Source organism: Budorcas taxicolor, chromosome 21, assembly GCF_023091745.1.
Source record: "Budorcas taxicolor isolate Tak-1 chromosome 21, Takin1.1, whole genome shotgun sequence".
NCBI classification, from domain to species: domain Eukaryota; kingdom Metazoa; phylum Chordata; class Mammalia; order Artiodactyla; family Bovidae; genus Budorcas; species Budorcas taxicolor.
The window spans coordinates 61,452,177-61,473,588 of record NC_068930.1 but is presented as its reverse complement, the minus strand read 5'-3'; the positions used below and the strand labels follow the sequence as shown (position 1 = coordinate 61,473,588).

The 21,412-nt window shown below is 58.9% G+C and overlaps 1 protein-coding gene across 2 annotated transcripts in view; it reads left to right on the top strand.

The window, feature by feature from the left end:
• ITPK1 (inositol-tetrakisphosphate 1-kinase) overlaps positions 1-21,406 on the top strand; it is a 153,028-nt gene extending 131,622 nt beyond the window's left edge. For both annotated transcript variants that reach the window (XM_052659501.1, XM_052659502.1), the window contains 4 exons: positions 3,540-3,705; positions 9,238-9,305; positions 14,293-14,455; positions 19,309-21,406. In XM_052659501.1, coding sequence (XP_052515461.1) covers positions 3,540-3,705; positions 9,238-9,305; positions 14,293-14,455; positions 19,309-19,667 — 756 coding nt within the window. In that variant the 3' untranslated portion in view covers positions 19,668-21,406. The remainder of the gene's footprint in view (positions 1-3,539; positions 3,706-9,237; positions 9,306-14,292; positions 14,456-19,308) is intronic.
• Positions 21,407-21,412: the final 6 nt, after the last annotated feature.

Sequence of the window (21,412 nt, the reverse complement as noted above, 5' to 3'; positions counted from 1 at the left end):
TCTGGGATGGGCGTCCCTGCCCTCTTTGAGCCCATGCGAGCCACACCACCATCTGACCTTCCTCTGGCCCGTCAGTGTCGGTCACTTCCTGCTCTGGACCGGGCACAGGCCTGCCCGCCCCCCAACCCCAAAAAAGATCCCGTCACTGCCCCTAAGTCTGCAGGTCCTGCTGAATCGGGGAAGGGGGTGGGAGGAGGAAGGGGCTCTCGACCTGCTGTGCATGTGATCCCCCCACCCTCACGTTCATTCTTGTACTCACCCAGTGGCCATTCACCTTGGGTGCTGAGGGAAAGATGCCTGAGATGAGAGTCCTGCCCCAGTGGGGAAGACAGGGTCCCAGAGGCAGAGAGTGCCAGCGGGTATGGTGTGGGAGGCCGGGCAGAGGAGGCCTTCTCGGGGCAAGTGGAGCCGGTGGCCAAGCAGGGGCTCGGCTGAGTCTGTCACCGTCTTGGGGAATCACGTCTGGGACGTTGCCTCCAGGGGCACAGCCCAGCCTGGGGACCCCTTTGTGAGGCACGTGGGCGGTAGAGGTTTGACCCTCCTGGAAGACCCTGTGGGAGAGCCTGTCCTGGGCAGCCCCACCATCAGAAATGCTCCCCCATGACCTTATGACGAAACGTGGACAAACCCAGCAGCGGCGTGTAGATTTAGGTCGTGTCTTTGTCCCTGGCGTGTATCTGTGGGGAAACGTCTCTAAACAGAATGTGTGTCCGAGTGGTGTGGTATATGCTGTGACGAAGCCGAGGGGTCCCTTTGCTTGTGGGCAGGAAGGTGGGGGCAGGAAATCCCTGCCTGCGGCCGAGGTCGGCCGTCTCCTGAGGTCTGGAGCCCTCGTGGAGCCTCCCCGTCTGGGCCTGCCTGGGCTCCGTGCCTGGGACTTGCTCCTGGGCCAGACCCGGGGGTGGGGGGACAGGAAGGCTTCAGAGCAGCCAGACCATGGCCCTGGAACCCACAGTCCCCTCCCCAGCACCGGACCCCCAGCCTTCTGCCTGACCCATCACACCACTGGACAATCCCTCTGTTGGTCAGTGCCTTGGGGTGGTTCAGGACAGAAGGGCAACTGCAGTCATTAGTGTGAGTAGACCATTCAAATGCAGAGCAGGTCAGCCTGCTGGGAGGGAACTGCTTCTGCTGTTGACACAACAGCTTTAGAGTCACTCCCACCTGGGACCGGGTCTGGCTGTGTGCACTGCCAGCTATGTGACTTTGGGCAGATGACCCAGCCTCTCTGAGTTTCTGTCCTGCACTTGTAACTGGGGATGTGATGGCTGATGTGAAGGGTAAGGGAGTTACCAGTACTGCTGTGCTGCCCTGGGCTCTGCACCAGGCAATATTTGATGCGTTATAGTTAGCAGCAGCAGCGGCGGCGGCTTCCCAGGTAGCTCAGTAGTAAAGAATCTACCTGCCATGCAGGAGACAGGAGCTCGATCCCTGCTTAGGGAAGATCTCCTGGAGGAGGAAATGGCAGCCCACTCCAGTATTCTTGCCTGAAAAATCCCATGGGCAGAGGAGCCTGGCAGGCTACAGTCCAAAAGAGTCACACGTGACTGAAGTGACTAAAGAGGTGTAGCCAGTTGCCCTGCAGCCTGCTAGGTCTTTGCAGAAGGGGCAGGGGTCTGCTTCCTTCAGGAGAGTCTTGACTCCATGGGGTCAGCTTGACTTAAGGTGTTTCAACCCTCAGTTCAGCTCTCCGGGTCTGGCTCGTAGATGTACACATGTGCCATGGCCCCTTCTCCCCTTTCCCCATCCCTGGGGCTCCCCGGCCCACTGTGTGCTCTTTCTGGGAGGAGGGGGTTCCTCTGCTGGGTGGGCGTCAAGAACAGAGCTCCAAGATTGGGGTCTGGAGTGCTGCAGGCTCCTGGGAGGCTGGCAGCATCCGAGCACTGCCCCCTCTGGTGGGGCGCCCTCCGTGGCATGAGCCCAGAGGGGGCCAGGCTCCATCCCACCTCAGGGGTGCCTGGGGATGTTGAGTGCAGTGAGGACGGAGGACACCTCTGTGCACATGGTTAGCTTTACACTGGAAAGGGGGCTTTCCAATTGGGGTCCTCACCCGGACCCCAGCCTGCTGAGCCCTGCTTCTGATTGCTCAGTCCCTAGCTCAGTCAACCAAAATCAGGACTTTTTGTTTTTAGTTTATGTTCATGATTTGATTTCTTGTTTTGGTGTAAGCGCTTGAGTTTGTTCCACAGTGAAATACCACTCCTCCTTAAAAAAATATATTGAGCCCAAAGCTCAGAGGACCCCCAAAGCTACCCCGTGGTGGCTCCTAATGCTATTTTACAGGGGATACAAATGGAGCTTAAACGGCTTGCACAGCAAGTGCCAGGCACAGGACTTGAGCTCACATCTGGCTCTCCACTCTCATCGGCAGGCTAGGGAGCTATTCACTGTGGTGCGCACGTGCGCGCGCATACACACACACACTTGTTTCACTATGGTATATACACACACATTTGTTTCCCCATGTGGCCTGGATCTCTACCCCTGCCCCACCCAGCTGGGCACCAGGCATGTTGGGGTGGTGCTCTGTGACGGTTTGTTGAGAGGCGACAGCTAGTGTGGGCAGCCAGCTGTTCAGGCCTGTTATCCCCTCCCTGGGCAGTAGCCCTGGGCAGCTGGTGGCTCCTTGCTGTGGCCCCAAGGCCTGGATGAAACATTCATCATGGCCCCAGCACTGGCTGCTGGCTTTGGTGGGCCCTGGGCAGACCCAGCCTCAGCCCAACACAGGGAGGTTTTGTCCAGTCGCCCCTCCCCTCCCCCACCCACCTTGACCTCTGTCCCCTGCCAGATCCTCCTGTTGGAGGCCTTTGTTCCGAGAGGAGTCAGGACCCAGGAGTGGAATGTTCCCATTCCTTAAGCGCTCGTGTGTAACATGTGTGGGGCTGGGGGCTGCTGGACTCCATCCCTTTCTGGGCTCTGTCACTTGCCAGCAGCCTCTAAGTGCCTCAGGGCCTCAGTTTCCTCATCTGTAAAAGGGGCATGATGTCCGTGCCCACCTCGGGGCAGGATGTGAGGATGACACCAGGTGACTCAGGTAAAGTGATCATACCAGGGCCAGGCATGTCATGAGTTCTCAAGAGGCAGCTGTCGTCACTGTACAGGCTTTGAACCCAAGGCCTCCCAACCCCTGATCCCTTGTCCTCCGCTTCTTGCCCGCACCCCCTCAGTGGCCCACCTCCCACCGCCAAAGTCTTTGTAGAGGGATCTCTACAAAGAGGTCCTAAGGGGTGAGTAGTACACAGCCCAGGGGGGCCCGTTCCATGGATACAGTGTGAGTAGTGGGATTGTGCAGTGCACAGCCAGCTCAACTGTACATGGCAGGCCTGACAGTGCAGGATTTACAAACCCCCCACAGCAGGAGTGGATGGATGCCCAGGTGTTCTGCTCGAGGCCCACCCCACTCACTCTGGGTTGAGACTCTTCCTGGGGAGGCCTCGTGCCACCGGGCTGGGATGGCCCTTGGTGGTGATGCTTTGGACAGTGATAAGGCCGAGGAGGCGGTAGACTCTGACCAAGCCCTTGGCCCCCTGTCTCCCCAGATGGCCATCGTGTTCAACCAGGAGGGCCTGAGCGCCATCCAGCCGCCCTGCGTGGTCCAGAATTTCATCAACCACAATGCTGTCCTGTACAAGGTATTTGTGGTTGGTGAGTCCTACACCGTGGTCCAGAGGCCCTCACTGAAGAACTTCTCCGCGGGCACGTCAGGTAAGTGGGCCTCACACTGTCCGGGATGCCTATGCTCAGGGGCGCGGCTGGGACACGGCACCGGCCTCTTGTCCTTCGGCACTGACCCTGGTCGCCCTGGGTTATTTCTGGAGGGAAGAGAGGTGATCTGAAGGTTGGCAGAGTTGTGTCCAGTAGGTGAAGAGGTCTTGGAGCATGAGTGGGAAACCCGTGTCCCAACCAGGTCCGTCGAAGGGGCTCCGTGCACCTCAGCTACCATAAGCTCGGGGAAGAACTTGAGGGCTTTCTGTACCCAGGCCGCTTCCCGGGGCCCCTCATGATAAGGAGGCTCACCAAGAACACGCTGGACTGGGTGACGGGCTCTTCAGGGCAGCCGGGAAGGGAGGGGGCCCGGTGTTTTGAGGGCCAGAGCACTGGCTGCTTTACCGTGTCTCCTTTTTCCAGCTGGGAAACACTGAGTCACCTGCTGCCTCTGCAGCCTCTGAGGTGGACGCGAGCTCTGTTAGGAGTTATGCTGGGGGCATGGGACTTGCCAGCTGTGGGCCCCGGGTGGGTCAGGAGTGGACACGGGTGGGGACCATATTGGTGAGCATATTCTGGACCAGTGAATGATGGCCCCAACTGTCCCTCAGCTGTCACACAGTGGTGGCATTTGCAGGGAGCTGCCCCATCTGAGGGTGTCCTCTCAGGAGGCCAAGGGGCTCCAGGCCCTCAGCTTTTCTTCAGCTGCTCACCAGCTCCAGGTGATCCTTGGCTATCGCAAAAACTGACACGTAAGGATTTGGTGGTATTGGGGCCACTCAAAAGACTGCTCTAGTGGTTCTGGAGGCTTCCTCAAGGCCAGTTCCAGGAACCTTTGGAACAGGGGCAGCGTCTCTGGAATAAGCCTGGTGATCTCCTGGACGGAGGACATGGGTCACCCCTGGTTTGCCCTCAGTCACTGTGCGCTTCTCTCTGCATGGAAAACCCGCCGTCAGCAGACGCGGTCCTGGGCAGCTGAGCAGACAGACGTGTCCGTCTAAAATCCCTCTGCCCGGGACTGCCTGTCACCGTCCGCTCCTCGTGGCTGCAAGCCACTCCTCTTGGACCAAGTCCAGCTGTTCCCATCCTCTCTCAGCCATTCTTCCCGTTAACACAACCCAGAGAGCAGACACTTTGGAAACGTGTGTCTCTCTCCCCTGACCTTCTGAGTGCAGGCAGCTCTCCCTGCTGGGCGGGGCTTTTAGGGTGTCCACATACCAGTCCCTGCTTCCACCCACTGGGGTGATGGAATGATTAGGGGTGGGGGACCAATGTCGGGAAGGGTCTTTCTGTATGTGACTGTATATTAGCAAGAAACATTGTTAGCAGTTGTGGGCAGGATAAGGCCATTTTTTAATCCTCTTTATATTATTTCCTGGTTTTTGAGAATATGTTTAAATCTACAGAAAATGTATTAAGGGAAGAATAAGTTTACCTTATGCAATTGTTTCCCTTTTTTCTTATTTTACCCTAAATCACTCCATCTCTTAAAGAAACATACCACCTGGTTTCCTTCTTTTCCACGCAACAGTTGTCCCCCACTTTCCCCTGGTTGCTAAGGGCTGGCTAGTTTCCGTCTGGGAACCGCCAGTGGCAGGGCGTGAGCTCTGAGTGCTGTCTCAGAACGAGCGCTCCACATCTGTGTCTTCTCGTGGCCATTCTGGGCTGCCAGTTTACCGTAATACGCAGGCTGTGTGCTCAGTCATGTGCGACTCTTTGCGACCCTAGGGACTGTAGCCAGGCTTCTCCGTCCACGAGATTTCCCAGGCAAGAATACTGTAATGGGTTGCCAGGGGATCTTCCCGACCCAGGGATCGAACCTGCATCTCCTGTGACTTCTGCATTGCAGGCTGGTTCTTTACCGCCGAGCCCCTGGGAAAGCCCAAATGCGTTGACCGGAACCGAGCAGATCAGTGGAGAAACACAGGGCTAGCGGAGGAGTGTTTACTATGCTCAGGGAAGCTGAGTGGCTTTCTGTGTGTCCATCCCTCCATCCCCAAAGCTGATTCCGTGGCCACCATCTTCAGGGCATCAGGCCATCCAGCTGGTCTGGGTTTTGTCCTTTTCACACATGTGTCCTCTTAACAGATGAAAAGCACAGTGTACCAGTGGCCCTTTAAGCTGGACCAGCTGAGCAGGGGGCTTTGGGCCTCTGGCTGTTTCCAGCCCTCTCCCATCTCTCTGGTCCCTGCTGTCCTGCATGGCAGGCCCTCCAGGCTCCCCGTCCGCGCAGGGAGGTGGGGGCTTCTCGAGTGGGGTTCTTTTGACCTGCGGTCATTATGAGGATACCACCTCTCCCTCCACAGCTGTGTTCTTTTGGTTTTCAGGTGTCCTTTCGGTTTGCATCTGTTAGCACCTCTGAAGTCAGGTCAGACAGCCAACGTCTCGCAGTTGCCTTGGCTGGAACCGAAGTGATGTTTTTACCGAGAGAGTTGAGGCTGGCCTATGCCAACCCCTGGCCATGTTTCTCTGTGCCGCCTCCCCCCGCCCCCGTCCCCCTCCCCCCAGTACAGTGGGAGAGATATTTCCGTTTCTTTTCCCCTTCAGACACAGCGCCTTTGTTGTCTCCGCTTCCTGGGCCTTTTTTCCCTTAGGGGTATGTACATAAAGGAAGGATACCGATGACCACATAGGGCAGGGGTCACCAGGCTTTTTTGCTGGAAAAGTCCAGAAGAAGTATTTCTAGCTCTGTCATCAGTCATGTTGCCTAAGAGCCCCTGTAGACAACATGTAAGTGAATGGGCGGGGCTGCGTTCCAATAAACCTCTATTTACAGTCGCAGATGGCGGGGCCAGATCTGGTGATCTTTCATCATCGAGAGCCCTGCAGGTGGAGCAGAGGCTGTATTTCCTTGAACCTGCCTCGTGCCCAGCCCTGTGCAGGAGTGAGGATCCAGCAGGGGACTGGGTAGTCAGCCAGGTGTCCCGCTTAGATTCTAGTGGGAGAAACTGCCCAGGGAGGAAGTCGTGAAAGGATGAACTGTGCACAGATGAGGGGCCCCGGAGGAAGCGGGGGGTCCTGGGACACCACTGGATGAGGGGACCACTCGAGTAGGGCAGCCGGGGCTGGAGGTCTGGGAGGAGGTGTGGACCACTGTCTGTGGCGCCGTGACATGCTGCCCGCCCCCCTCCCCCAAGGAGACATGTGAAGATGAAGCTAAGAAGGTGTGGCCGCAGTTCACAGCTGCATTAGAGTCGCAGGGATATTTGGGGGCTAGACATGTGCCCTACTCTTCCTCTTTTGAACCTGTTTTCCTCATCTGTAAATTGGGCACAAAGACACCCATATTCCACTTATTGTCTCCCCTCTCCTGTGGACATTCGTGGTGGTTCTTCACTGGGCTCTATGTGTCGCGGGACTAGCCCAGGAACAGAGAAGGGACGAGCTCCCCACGTCCAGGGTACTCCTGTGATCAAGGTGCAAGGGCCCAGCCAGGTTTATCAGCAGGGGATCTTGAAGCTGCCCAAGAAGCTGGTGCCATGGGATGCTCCAATCCTGCCTGACCTGTCTCGGCTTCCACAATCTTCCTGGATCACCAAATGGCTGGAAGCTGCTCCCTCTCCACCTGGGCCTGCTCAAGCTGCACGTGGGGAGGGTTCTGAGCGAAGGGCAGCTCCCATCACCCTGCTGAACAGTCCTCTGGCTGGAGCCCCCAGTTCAGAGTTAGCCAGGAGGAGAAACAAGTCCCCTTTGAAATGGTCCACTTTGGATCTTGCCCCAAGAAGCTGCCGGGTGACATGGTCTGTCCAGTTCAATGGGCACTGGGTACACCCCTCTGAGCACCCAGTTCTTTCCCTTTCTTGCATAGCTAAGCATCCACGTTGTTCTCTGTGGCTTCCAAGCCTCCCTGAACTGGCTGTGTCCACTTGCTCTGGGTGGCCCTTCTCTCCCCAGGCCTACTCTGCCACTCTGGCCATTGCCCTTGGGTCCCACCTGGTGGGTGGGAGGCGCCCTGAGCTCAGCAGGGCCAGGCTGGGCTACAGGCTGAGAAGGTGGGCAGTGCCTGCAGAGTCTGGAAGGCCCATCCCAGCTGCTTAAGCCCTGCTCTGACCTCTGGCCCATGGGGCTTGCTACCCCCGAAGGCTCAATCTTCTTGTTTGTCGGCGCTCAAGAGTAGAGGTCAGTGTGGCTGCTTGGCGCAAGTCCTGCAGGGTGTTTATTTTCCCCAGGCTCCTCCCCAGGACCGTCTCTCGTGCCCCCCGTCTGGACTGGCTCTGGTCGGAGCGGTAGGAGGACTGTCGGGCACGCCGGGGCGGCAAGGGGCCTGCGTGCCCCGCTAGCGGGAAAGATGCCAGGTACATCTCAGCGCCTGCCTGCTTGGCCTCCGCCCAAATCACTTCCTCATGCATGATTGTTGCGGCGCTGTAACCCTGGAGCTGGCGGTGGGGGCGTTGGCAGCCAGAGCAGGTGCCCCCACAGTTCAGCCCCCGGCACACAGCGGTGCCCAGCGGGGCCGTTCCTGTCCTGGGTCTCAGGGCTGAGCAGTGTGTCCTAGGGGAACGGGAGCCACAACGCCTCACCCAGAAGGACCAAAGCAGAGGCTGCCGGGGCCACGTGGGGGCTTGTGGTCCGTGTCCTTCTCGGGGTGAGGTGGGGTGGGGTCCTAGTGTGATGATGGTCTTTACCAGGGCTCTCAGCCCTGAGGCTCCTGGTTTTGTGATCCGTGCATTTGCACACTTCCACGTGCTAGAGAGCATGTTTCTGACCAACTGGTGTGCCTCTACTCTGCAGGGCATGAATGAACAACCCTACTACTCATCACTCTAATAGTCCTGGGATTGAGATGATTACTCTGCCTCTCCATGGGGCTGAGGGGGCCCCGGGGGCAGTGGGAGCTGGGAGAGATGTGCAGGAAGATGTGGCGGGTACTTCAGGTGGCTGTGCCTGTTTCCAAAGCCAGGCAGAAATTATTCTCTATGCTTTCTTGGATGGATCCTACCAAAGCCCAAGTTCTGATTTCCTATTTTTTTCCCCTAAATAACTGGGAAACGGCAGAACCCTTTGTGTTTTAAACATTCACGTGCCCTGTGGCAGCCTAAACGTGCCTGAAAAGACATTCCATGGGCAGAACCAGGAGGGGTTGGGGATGCTGGATTAAGTGGCATCAGTCGACCTCTTTTCTCTGGGCCTTTGATGTTCGCCTATGCAGCATTTCCCCTTTCTCACTCAGCCCCCCTTTCTGGTGCCACGTCCATAAGATGCGCTGGACACACTCTGGGGAAGGGGCCTAGGTATTGGGGAAAACCAGGTATGATACTGTAAGATGAGAGTGGAGGGGAGGTGGGCTCATCAAGCCATTCGTTGTTATATGGAAAGAAAAATTGAAACAGGAGCCCTGACTCGGCGCGTGTCGCTCCATGGTGTCCTGTCTCTTCAGGGTGGGAGGGGGCCCAGGTGGCTGCTGCTGGACCCTGAGCCCTAAGGCACCACGGCCTGTGGCTGGGGTGGTGCTGCCCCCTGGTGTCAGATGCTGGAATTGCTGTCTCTGCCTCAAGCTTCTAACTCTGGCTGCTTCCCGTCTTTGCGTTTCAGACCGCGAGTCCATCTTCTTCAACAGCCACAACGTGTCGAAGCCAGAGTCCTCATCGGTCCTGACCGCGGTATGTCCCTCCCGCTGAGCCTGGGGGTGGGGTGACGTTGGCTCTCCAGCGGGGCAGGGTGGCAGGACCTTCCCCGCCAGGCCGGGGACCCCGGGGGGCTCCAGAGACCCCCTCTTCCTTGCTTGCTTTGCACCTCCGTAGCAGCAGCCGTCACAGCCGTGCCCGCTCACCCCTCACTCAGGCGGACGGTTGTCTAACTTCTCCCATGTGAGGAAGCCCCCCAGTTGTGAGGAATTTGAAGACCTGCTTTCTAAGCTGCTTTGTCCTGATTTACTAAAAAAAAAGGAGGCAAGAGACAGCAGCGCGTCAGTTTCCCTTTTTTCTTTCCTTGTCCGTATGAGTCCAGTAAGCGCTTGCTGAGCTCCTGCTGTGTACTGCTGCAGCTGCCGGGGTGGCTCACGGTGGGGAGTGGGCTCGGGGCTGCCGTTCTGTCAATGGTGCTGGGCATCAGGCTCCATCCTCTGGCCCGAAACAGCCTTTCAGGGGTGGACAGATGTCCCTGCTTTCCTGAGGGGAGAGCTACGCTCAACCAGGTTAGATAACTTGTCTAAACCCACAGGGCTCCTCATGCAAGGACAGAGATGAGAGCTGACCCCAGATTAGTCTGATTTCAAAGCTGGGTCTTGCAGGAATTCAGGGTTTCTTACCTCCCTGGCACTTGAGAAATCAACACTGTGCCATGCCCTGCTGTTCTTCCGTGTCCCCAGAGCCGGTGGCCTCTGCCGCCACTGCCTCTGAACCGAGCCCTCCGCCTGGTCTCCAGCTCCCGTATGCCACAGCCCTCCGGCCATTCTGGAAGGGTTCACCCGTGTCTCCTCCGCAGCGGACCCCTGCCTCTGGGCCTCATTCCCCTCCGTTCCATGCTAGGGCCTGTGCTTGCCCACGACCCGCTGTCCCCCCGACCCAGGCCACCGGTCCCATTTCTTGTTTGAACCTGGTTCCTTTGAGGAGCCGGCCGTGTACCGAGGGTTAACAGAGCACAGGCACGGCAGGGACCTGGAGTGAGCACCACCCTCCCTCGGGATGTTGATAGACGTAACCCGGGGACAAGCTGTGGTCAGGGACGCTTAGAGAACAACCAGATTCTAAAGAGAACCCCTCGGCGCCTGGCATGCACATTCTAAGACTGAGATAGGTGTTCTGTGCGAAAGAATGTCCTGGTCTCATGAAAGCTCAGAAACCTCAGGGTGGCCTCCCTGCAAGGCTCCCAGACCTTATTCAGCCAGTGACTCTTGGAGGGGGTCAGCATTCCACAGCCTTACGGAGAAGCTGTCCCTGCCGCCCCCCCCACCCCCGCCCCAGCACAGTGTGGCCCTCGTCACCACTGGGCTGTTAACAGAGGCCAGAGGGTCACCGTGAGGGCTGGAAGCAAAGTTGTCTTCCTGGTTTATCACCCGCCTGTGACTGAGCCCGTGTCTCCATCTGCTACGTGGGAAAGGTCAGCCTGGAGACATCGCAAGGCCTTCTCTCCACCTTCCAGCCCTGGTGTCATCTCTCCCTTCCCATCAGCTCGTGACTGCTGTGCAGGGGTCCTCCAGGGCTGGTAACACATAAACGAGGAAAGGGAAACGCAGTTGGCCATCCCCTTTCCATTCGGGATGATGGGCCCTCCTGCACAGACAGGTGCATTCCCAGGTATGGGTGTCCAGATGAGCCTTTAGCATCCTCCCGCCCTGTGGGGTCCCTCCAGTCCCCTTTGTGGCCTCATGCAGGTCCAGGGAGCCCTGCCTCCCTCCCTGGCCGGACGCCCCCAAGGGTGGACGCCGCTCCCACCCGCCTGGCAGGCCCCCACACCAGTATGGGCTACTAGTTGAGAGCAATACTGAATGAGACGGCCTGGAGTCAGAAGCTCCACAGCCTTCCAGCTGTGGCGAGTCAAGTCGTCTTTCTGAGCCTCATTTTCCCCAACTTGCCCCTAGAATGGTCCTGGGACTCAGGGAGTCCCTGGATGAAAGCACCCCACACCATGTCAGGCTCAGTCAGTGTCGCTGACGGGGGTACCCAGGGGTTCACCTCAGCACCTCCGTCACCTCCTCGTTGCAGACAGGCAGAAGGCTGCAAAAGGATGTCTGAGGTCCCTTCGCTGAGCTGAGAACGCGCTTTTATAAACAGCCGGTCACGTGGCTTTTGTGACGGAGCAGCGGCCGCGGGTCCCCTTGCTGCCGGGCCTGCGCCGCAGGCCTGACTCGGGAGCTTTGTGGATCCTCACCACAGTCCCTCGGCGGCAGTGTTTTTAGTATTCCGTTTACCAAGGCAAGAAAGCAGGACCCGGCAGGGCCCATTACAGCTCAGAGCAGGCGGCGGAGACTGGGCGGTGCCAGGCATCCCCAGGACCAGTGGCTGAGCTGCTGAGCCCGCACCGCTGAGCACGAGTGGGAGGCAGGCACGGGGCGACCTCAGCAGGTGCCAAGCGGGCAAGTGCCTGTCACAGTCAGGCTGATGCTGCCCCCTAGAACGTGGCTCCCCAGGGTGGGATGCCGAGGCAGCAGGGCCATGGGCAGGGGAACCTGCAGAGCTGGGACAGATGGCTCTCACGGTAGAGCATCATGGTGCCCAGGGGTGGGCTCCCTGCTCTGTGCATGTCTGGAAGCTCCCCATCGGCCACTTGGCTTCCTGTGCCAGGGGTGAGGGCCACGTGTCCTGTGGGTGCTGCCCAGACTCTGTCCCAGACTGGCTGACCCAGCCTCACTTCTTTTTTTTAAATCCAGGTGAAAGTCATATAATATACAATTGTTTGTGGGTTTTTAAAAAAATATTTATTTACTTGGCTGCACCAGATCTTCACTGCAGCATGTGGGATCTAGTTCCCTGACAAGGGATCGAACCTGGGCCCCCTGAAATTGGGAGCATGGAGTCTTAACCACTGGACTGCCAGGAAGGTTCTCTCTGGTTAGTTATTTTAGCGTGGACAGTTCAACGGTAGTAAGCACATTCACAACGTTGTACAACCACCACCTCTGTCTAGTTCCAGAGACCATTTTCCTTTCAGGCATTTTCATCACCCGAAAGAGAATCCCGTACCCACTGAGCATCCCTCCTCATCCCCCCCTCCTCCCGGCCCCTGACAACCACTAATCTGCTTTTCGTCTCTATGGATTTACCTCTTCTGGACTTTTCCTTTTAAGGGAATCATACAGAAGGTGACCTATTGCATCTGGCTTTTTTCACCTGGCCTAATATTTTCAAGGTTCCTCCACATTGTAGCAAAGGGTGGCAGAACAGTCTGGGTAACCCATTCTGTTTATCCAGTCATCTGTTGATGGACATTCGGGTTGTTGCTGCCTTTTGCCTGTTGTGAATAATGCAGCTGTGAACACTGGCGTACAAGTTACACACCTAGGGTGGAACTGCTGGGCCATGTGATAATTCTCCATTTAAATTTTTGACCCAGCTTCTATTTTTTTATTTCTGGTGGATCAGCCCCTGTGCTTCCCCTTTGGCCCCATCCCAGCAGCCTTAGGACGCTGGTATCTACTGAGTACCACGTATGAGCCCTATTCTGGCTGACCTAGGGCTGACACGCTGCCATCTGTGCCTTAAATGCAGGTGAGGCAGCTCCTGCAGCCAGACCTGTGCTGTCCCCACCGCTTAGACGACCTTGTGACTCCTCCCAGCTGTCTGGGGTGGAGGCCTCGATGGCCCTGATTGGCAGATGGGCAGACTGAGGTGCAGAGAGGCCAAGCACTTCTCTCTAAGACCACAGAGCTAGGAAGTCACAGTCCGGATTCAAATCCAGAGCCATCTGCCTCAGTCCTTCCCAGGGTGATGTGCTGCTTCCTTCCAGGGGCCAAGCTTGAGCCCATGAAGACTTGCCTGTCCCAGGCCAGCTGTGATTAGAGCAGAATGTGAGCAGTGTCACGGTGGGGTCCCGGGGCCAGCCCCCCAGCTCTGCATCGCCAAAGGCTGAGCTCAGACCCAGGAGCTGGGCAGGAGTGGCCGAGTAGACTCTGGAGAAGCTTGCTGAGCATGGGGAGTTAGGGTGGAAACACCAAGGTTAGCAACTTGTCTGGAAGGGGAGAACGAGTCCCACCCAGGAGCCCTGTGTCCAAACCTCTCCCCACCCAGTACCAGCTAGTAAATGAAGGCTGGTCCATGGAACCCACCGCCTCACAGCCTTGAGGTTCTGCCAACAATGGGCCAGTGCAGTGATGCTAACAAAAGCTCCCCCCACTGCCCACATCCTCCCCGACTTTTCCAGCCACTCCCAGCTCTCTTCCACGGATGGTTGCCTCGCACCTTTGCTTCCACTGCGCTCTCACCTGGGTCCATTGGCCCAGCCACTGCAGTCTTCCCTTCTTCAAGGTGCAGCTCTTAGGTGTCCTGAACCACAGAGTCTTCCTGGGGTCATAGCAGACTCTCCCTCTCCTTCCTTCCTGCTAAGAACCTTGTCTTTTACAGGCTCAATACCTGTGTGCTAAGTCACTTCAGTTGTGTCTGACTCTCTGCAACCCCATGGACCGTAGCCCACCAGGCTCCTCTGTCCCTGGGGATTCTCCAGGCAAGAATACTGGAGTTGGTTGCCATGCCCTCCTCCAGGGGATCTTCCCAACCTAGGGATCGAACACGTGTCTCTCATGTCTCCTACACTGGCAGGCGGGTTCTTTACCACTAGTGCCACCTGGGAAGCCCATGGCTTTTACAGGCTAAATCCCTGGGTCCAAATGCAGCCCTAAGCTGTGTGGCCGTGAATCAGCCCTGACCCTGAGCGTCAGCTCCTCTCTGTAAAATGCTGGTAATGATGCCCGTCTCCCCGGTGGGCATGAGGACTAGGGGTCGCAGATGCCATACCTGCCCCAGTGCCTGCCCAGCCAGTGGCAGGACTTGGAAATGGCCATCCTTGGGCTGATTCTAGTGGGTCTGTCCTGCCTCTTGCCTGGAAATAAGACCCAGCCTCGTGGCACTGCAGTGGGGGTCTCTATGGGCTAGTGTCGCGTCTCCCTGCCCGAGGTCTGACTCCTGTCTGTGTGTGTGGTGTATGTGTTGTCAGCTGGACAAGATCGAGGGCGTGTTCGAGCGGCCGAGCGACGAGGTCATCCGGGAGCTGTCGCGGGCCCTGCGGCAGGCGCTGGGCGTGTCTCTCTTCGGGATCGACATCATCATCAACAACCAGACGGGGCAGCATGCCGTCATCGACATCAACGCCTTCCCTGGTGAGCGGCGGGGCCGGGGGCTGCCCTCACTCGCCTGGAGACTGGTGGGTGGGTGGCGGGACAGGATAGCCAGCCTGACCGACCCCATCCCTCACTGTCTGGGGCCTGGGGTCAGAGCAGCGCCCGCTAAGCCTTCACCCACCTGCCAGTGGATTTACAGCGCTCACAGTGGGCCCGCTCCTCAACGCGTGTCCTTTACCTCGCTTCTCCCGACCCGAAGAGTCAGACACGACTGAGCGACTGAACTCTCCTAACCCTTGGCCATCAGCGGTAGCCTTTCTTGGCCAAATCTCAGCTGACCTCTTGGGCCCTTGTAGATTTACTTAAAGAGCTGGGAGGATTCTGGAGGGACTACAAAGCCCAGTTTCCACGAAGGAAGGGAGGGAGAAATTGTCCCAGGTCACACTGCAGGGTGGTGGCAAGGCCTTGCTCCTTCCCCGCCCTGAGCCACCGTGTAGGGGACACACTCAGATCCGGCCGGCTGGGGGGCATGCTGCATGCTGTCTGCTGCAGCCTTGAGGCGGGAAGCACATGCCAGGCCGTCTGGGCCTGCTGGCATGACCAGGCTCTGCCCAGCACCCCTCAGATCCCCACTCAGCGATGGCTCCATAGGAGTCATCATAGAGACCCCTCAGCGGGACCGTTAGCCACAGTGGTGACTGTGGGGCGGGGGGCGGTCCTGGGCTGGGTTCCTTCACAGAGACATGTGCTGAGGCTGGGCGACCCCCTATCCTCACAGCAGGTCAGAGACAGAGTGACACTTGGCAGCCCCAGCCTGGAGCAGCCTGGGCAGTTACTTCTCAGCGGTCGTCCCTGTCTCGAGGCCTCGGCTCTCACCTCTGTCAAGTGCCCGCCCTGGAGGTAGGGCAGCAGCCCTGCTCAGTGGACTGTTAAGAAGGCAGGAAGCCATTCCTGAGTGTGAGAGCCTGGCTTGCCGGAGGGGACTGCTCCCCTGGGGTTTGCAGGGGCCGGGATCCCCCATGTGTGGGGAGCGCTCACGGGCCACCAGACTGGGTGCTTGACATGTGTCCCCTGCATGGAGGGCATGCAGGCCGGGCCCAGCCAGCACCGCAGTTCACAGCCAGGGAAGCCCGGGCTCAGGGCAGGCCCCTGGCTCCCTCAGCCACGCGGTTTATCCGAGGCCCCCTGCATGTCCCAGCTGCTGCAGACACTGGGTGGCGTGCACACGGTGGCTGGGGTCCTGCCTTCAGAGGACAGGGGCTCCTCTGGGAAGCAAGCGTGGGGGCAGGGCTGGCAGGGAGGGAGGGAGCCACGCAAGGGCCTGCAGAGGGGCCCTGTGGCCCAAGGTTTCCTGTGCAGCAGAGAGGTCAGAGGTCAGAGGGGAGCCCAGCACATGGCCATTCACTCCGAGCAAGATGGAGCGGCCATCTGAGGGCTGTGTTTGTGAATAGAAGTTGGGATCCTGTGGGACAGTGGCCTGTTTTTCTGTAGTCACCCTAGGTGCAGCCTGGATGGAGAGGCAGGTTTTTGATGAATGCAGGTGAGAATGAGAGAGCACAAGGGAACTGCGGCTACGTCAGGGGAACAATTATAACAAATTGGAGGATCTAAACCAGGGAGGAGATGGAGGGGATGAAGGCAAAAAGGTCGCCGGGTTAACGGACTCGGGGGGCAGGGTGGGGCAGCACCGGGCTGTTGGGATGGAGGTTCTAGAAGGAGGGACAGAGAAGAACTCACAAACCACTGAGCTGTGGGTCTGTGCCAAGTCCTGAGTCTGCCCACCCCGCCAGGGCCTGTGCGACTCGGGCCAGGCCTCCCGGGTGTTCAGAGGAGGGACAGTGACAGTGAACCGGCATGGACAGGAAGCCATGAGCAAGCACCCCCCCTCCCCCCCCGCACAGCAGGCCAGGCCTGAGTGACAAGGCTGAGCCCCCCAGAGACTATGGAAGGGCGCCTGGCCCACGTGGAGGAAGACTCCGGGGAGGGCGTGCAGCCCAGGGCCCCAGGGGAGGCGGTGTCCAGGAGACAGCTGCCTGGGGCCCGGCTCTCTCCCTGCTCGATTTATGAGCCTGGGTCTGGGGTGCCCACTGGTCCTGGTTGGTTCACCCTGTGCCTCAGACTGTGGGTGTCCTACAGTGCCCCTGCCAGCCAGCCTGCAGGTTGGACAGTCACGTCCGCCTTTGGTGCCCAGCCTGCCTGGGGACCTTTGTCCCCAGCACCTCATCCCATCCTCACAGCCACACAACGTGCAGAGGACTGAGGATCTCCATTTACTGACGTGCATGGAGCCAGGAGGTTGGGTGACACGTCCAAGGTCATGTCCCAGTAGCAGGGCTGGATCTGGGGGCCTGACCTGAGGCTTCGTGCTTTTCTGCTTGAGTTGTGGGTTCAAATCCTGGCTCTGCCCCCTGACGAGACGAGCCTCCTACCCGGGCAGCCTCAGTGTTCGCTCGTGCACAGTGGGAAGAACACTCCCCTCCTCTCAGGGGAGATGATGTGTGCACAGCACTCAGCCCCACAGAGCTCTTCATGCCTCAGCCCACCCTCCCCAGGCTGCATGGGGCCATGGGCCAGGCCTCGTCTGGGGACGGCAGAGCCGTTGCTGAGGGAACAGCTGATGTTCCCTGGCGGCCCATCAGCGGGTCTCAGCACTCCTCCCTGATTGCATCCCGACCCTGGAAACCCAGCAGCACGTCTGCTGATGGCCCCCAAGGGGCTACAGGCTGCCCTGCGGTTCACCCCCACCCCAGGGCCGAGGATGCCCCCAGCGCTAGGGTGGGGGCCCCCGCATCACGCGTGTTCAAGGCACAGCTGGCACCAAAGGGCCTGCAGATCCAGTGCTGAGTGTTTCTATTGCTTGTGTTCAGTCGCTTAGTCGTGTCCAACTCTTTGCGACCCCACGGATTGTAGCACACCAGGCTTCCCTGTCCATCACTAACTCCTGGAGCTTGCTCAAACTCACATCCATCAAGCTAGTGATGCCATCCAACCACCTCATCCTCTGTCACCCCCTTCTCCTCCTGCGTTCAATCTTTCCCAGCATCAGGGTCTTTTCCAGTGAGTTGGCTCTTCGCATCAGGTGGCAAAGTACTGGAGCTTCAGCTTCACCATCAGTCCCTCCAATGAATATCCCCATCTGTAGAATGGGGCCAACCCTCGGGCCCCGCTCCCTGGAACATACCCTTCCCAGGATGCCACGAGGAAGGATTGTGAAGCACGTGGCCAGGGGCAGCACTTAGCCTGGATGGACCCCAGCCGTGGATGCTGTCACCCCATTCGCCCTCCAGTGGACACGTATCCACCTGCTGATGGCTCTTGGGTGTTTGGGGCTGGTCACTTAACTCTGTGCCTCCACTTCCTCATCTGTAAAATGGGGACAGAGGGTTGTGATGATTAAGTGAGAACACATCGAGCAGGGCAAGTATGGTGCATGCCAGCTATCTTGCCCACTCTTGTTTTTACTCTGGGCACCTCCACTTGTCCCTCTCAGCCTCGGGCTCCCTCAAAACCACAGCATTGTTTGCTGAACACACAAGAGCGTGGGCAATGAGGCAGCCCCATCCGACCGGCCCCTGGGCAGCCATTGCTGTACGCGATAGTGCATGTCTGAACCCCCCGCTGCTTGTACCAACAGCCGTGAAGCCCATCCCGGAGGCCGTGCGAGGGAGGGGTCAGTGCCTCTCAGCATCGGGCCTGGTGTCAGTGACGGGGTCACGTCCAGAGGGTGGTCCCTGCGGCCCCTCCCGATGCAGGCACACCGTCCCATTTGGGGACATACTTCCTGTCCCGATCATTGTTCTTGCAGCTGTGTGCCTGGTTCGCATCCCTGCAAATTGATTCGAGCAGGCGTGGTGTGGGGCACCCACCCCTCGTTGAATTTCTTCTGAAGCTGTTTTCAAAAGTCGGCAAAATCCTCGCCCTAGATCTGAAACGTGCTTGGTGGGAGGCTCCGAGGACTGTTTGCTGACAATCACAATCTGTAATTGGGATGGGAAATGCAGGCCCCTGGCAGTTTCTGTTCAGGAGACCCAGGCCCGCTTGTGAGGGAAGCGGCGTCCGTTCGATGGCCTTGTCCGGGCTGCCCAGTCTCTGTCCCTCGGCTTTGCGGGTCAGGACGCGGCACTGGGGGCCTCCTTGCAGGTGCTTGGGGGAGGGGAGGTGGAACGGACTCAGTTCCAGGAGCAGCTGCTGTTGATCAGGTCTCACTCATGTTCCAGCCCCTTCTGGCCCTGCCCACAGGAGCCCCCAAACCCGAATCCTCAGTTTACACACGAGGAAGCTGGGGCCAGGCCACGTGGAGACGAGAGGCGTTTATGATTCGGACCTGGAGGAGTGGGCCTTCGGTCCTGCCCCTGCAGCCACCCCACATCCCCACTCAAGGGCATCAAACCACATGTGCTCCGTCACTCAGTCGTGTCTGACTCTTTTGCAACCCCGTGGACTGTAGCCCACCAGGCTCCTCTGTCCATGGGATTTCCCAGGCAACAGTACCGGAATGGGTTGCCATTTCCTTCTCTAGGGGATCTTCCCAACCCAGGGGTCGAACTCACATGTCTTCTTTTCCTGCTTTGGCAGTCGGATTCTTGACCATGTGCGGCGTCTGGGAAGCCCACCAGACCACGTAGGGAGGGTAATCAAAGGAGAGCCTGAAGCTGTGCCGAGAGGGAGAGGGTGCAGGGCGCTTTCTCATCAGCCTCCTCTCTAGATGCTCATACCCCGGGGGTGCAGCCGGAATTCAAGGGTTGGCCCTTGGGGCCACACACACTTGGGGTCTGGGCTGTGTGTGCTCCACCAGCTCCCCCCAACCCCACCCCGGGTCCCAGGAGCCCCTGAGCGCACCTCCCACCCCCACCCACCTGGCTAAGCCTGCCGTCTGTCTCTCCCATCCGCAGGCTACGAGGGTGTGAGCGAGTTCTTCACCGACCTCCTGAACCACATCGCCAGCGTGCTGCAGGGCCAGAGCGCGGGCGCGGCGGGCACGGGGGACGTGGCCCCGCTAAGGCACAGCAGGCTCCTGGCGGAGCAGGCGGGCGGCCTGGCGGCCGAGCGGACGTGCAGCGCCAGCCCCGGCTGCTGCAGCAGCATGATGGGCCAGGAGCCGCCCTGGACGCCCGAGGCCGACGTGGGTGGTGTGGGCGCCGGCAGCACCGCCAAGCTGCCGCACCAGAGACTCGGCTGTACCGCCGGCGTGTCGCCCAGCTTCCAGCAGCACTGCGTGGCCTCGCTGGCCACTAAGGCCTCCTCCCAGTAGCCTCGGAGCCCGGGACCCAGAGAGACGGCGCAGGCCGCAGAGTGCGGCCACTGGGCGAGCAGCTCCTGATGACGGTGACGCTACTACTAAGGATTCCCAATGATCTGATTCTTCTTCTTCTACTTCTTTTTTTCTTAATTTTTAACCTGATTTTCTGATGTCATGATCTAAATGAGGGGTGGGGGTGGGGATGGAAAGGAACCCCAAGTGGTCCAGCCTCGCGGCAAAGGGACGATCCCTCCTGGTTCCTGCTGTGCAGATGTCTTCACCGAGTTTACACACGCTGTGTTTTCAACACTAGGTCTGAATGTGAGGTGGGGCGTGCGTGTGTGTGGTTGTGTGTGTGTATGTGTGTGTGAGTGCCTGGGTACGCCCACATCTGTCTTTCTCAATGGCTGCTGTGGGCCGGGCCTCGGGGACCCTGGAGCAGGCCGTCCCGGGTCAGGTCATTGGTGGCTGAGCAGAGAGAGTAAACGGTTCCCTGTCTCTTCCCTCCCAGCCCAGCCCGTTTCTCTTACCGATGGCCTCAAGCTCCATCAGGCGTGCAGCCACCCCTCCCAAATGCGTGACCCCGAGGAAGCCAGAGGCCTCAGTTTCCCTTTCCTTAGGGAAGTCCATGCAGCAGGTCTGTGATCCACCTGCTGCCGCTCGTGAGAGGCAGGGAGGAGGATGCTTCTCCGGGAAGGCTACAGCCCCGGGCTGGCTGCCTCTTTCCACGTCCCGCTCCCCGGAGTCCACTGGGCCTGTCAACACATGTCCTGTGCCGCCATGCAAAGGGTCTGCCCTTCCCTGACCAGGGGCTGCCGCTCCCCGGACCTGGGAGGAGGCTGCCCAGCCGAGAGCCTCTGGGCTGATCCTGCCTGTGCCAAGGATTTGTGCTGTGACTTTGGGCAAATCATTCCGAGAGTCGCTGGGCACTCACGACCGAGAAGTCAAGGGCAGGCTCGGCGCCGTACCCCTGCAACGCAGCCTGTCCCTCTGTGAAGCCCACCCAGATGAGCCTCCCCTTGGCATCCAGGCGATCGGGGGGCCCTCTTCCCAGGCCAGACGAGGCTGCCGGTTGCTCCACGCCTGCGCAGAAGGCCTGATCCACACCCCTCCCGTGTTCACTGCCCACCCCAAGCACTGAGCCAGCCAGGTGCGAGCAGGCTGCAGCCCCAGGGGTGAGAAAACGTTACCTGCTTCTCCCGTCTGAGTCTCCCAGCCCCTGATGGCAGCAGACCAACTGACCACCGGCTAATCAGTCCAGTCCCTCAGTCCAGGCGGCCCAAGGGGACCAGTGAGGGGCCTGGTCAGCCCTCTGTCAGTGGGACCACTGGTGGAAAACAGCAGACCCCTGAAGCATGAGCGTGTGTCTTCAGATATCAGGCACTCAGAGGAAGGGGAACAGGCCTCTGGGCCATCCTGCGAGGCCCAGAGAGGGTGCCACGAAAAAAGCTGCTGAGCCTGGGGTTCGGAGGCACTTTCAGGCCTGGTCAGTGGGGATGTGGGGGTTGCCTGCCTCTAGGAGAGGAAGGGCTGGGGTGAGGGGTGCTGCCCTCAGAACTGGCCGGCTTATCCTAGAAACCAAGAGCCCGCCGATAACCGTGTTTACACGACTTGAGTGTTGAACCCCGATTATAATGTCTGTGCGTCGCCTTTCCTCGTCTGGCCCCCGAGCTCCAGGGGAAGCAGGAAAGCGTGGCCGGCCTCTTGCACTGCTTTGTCTCCAAAATAAACTACTGAAATCAAACTGCATTTCACAC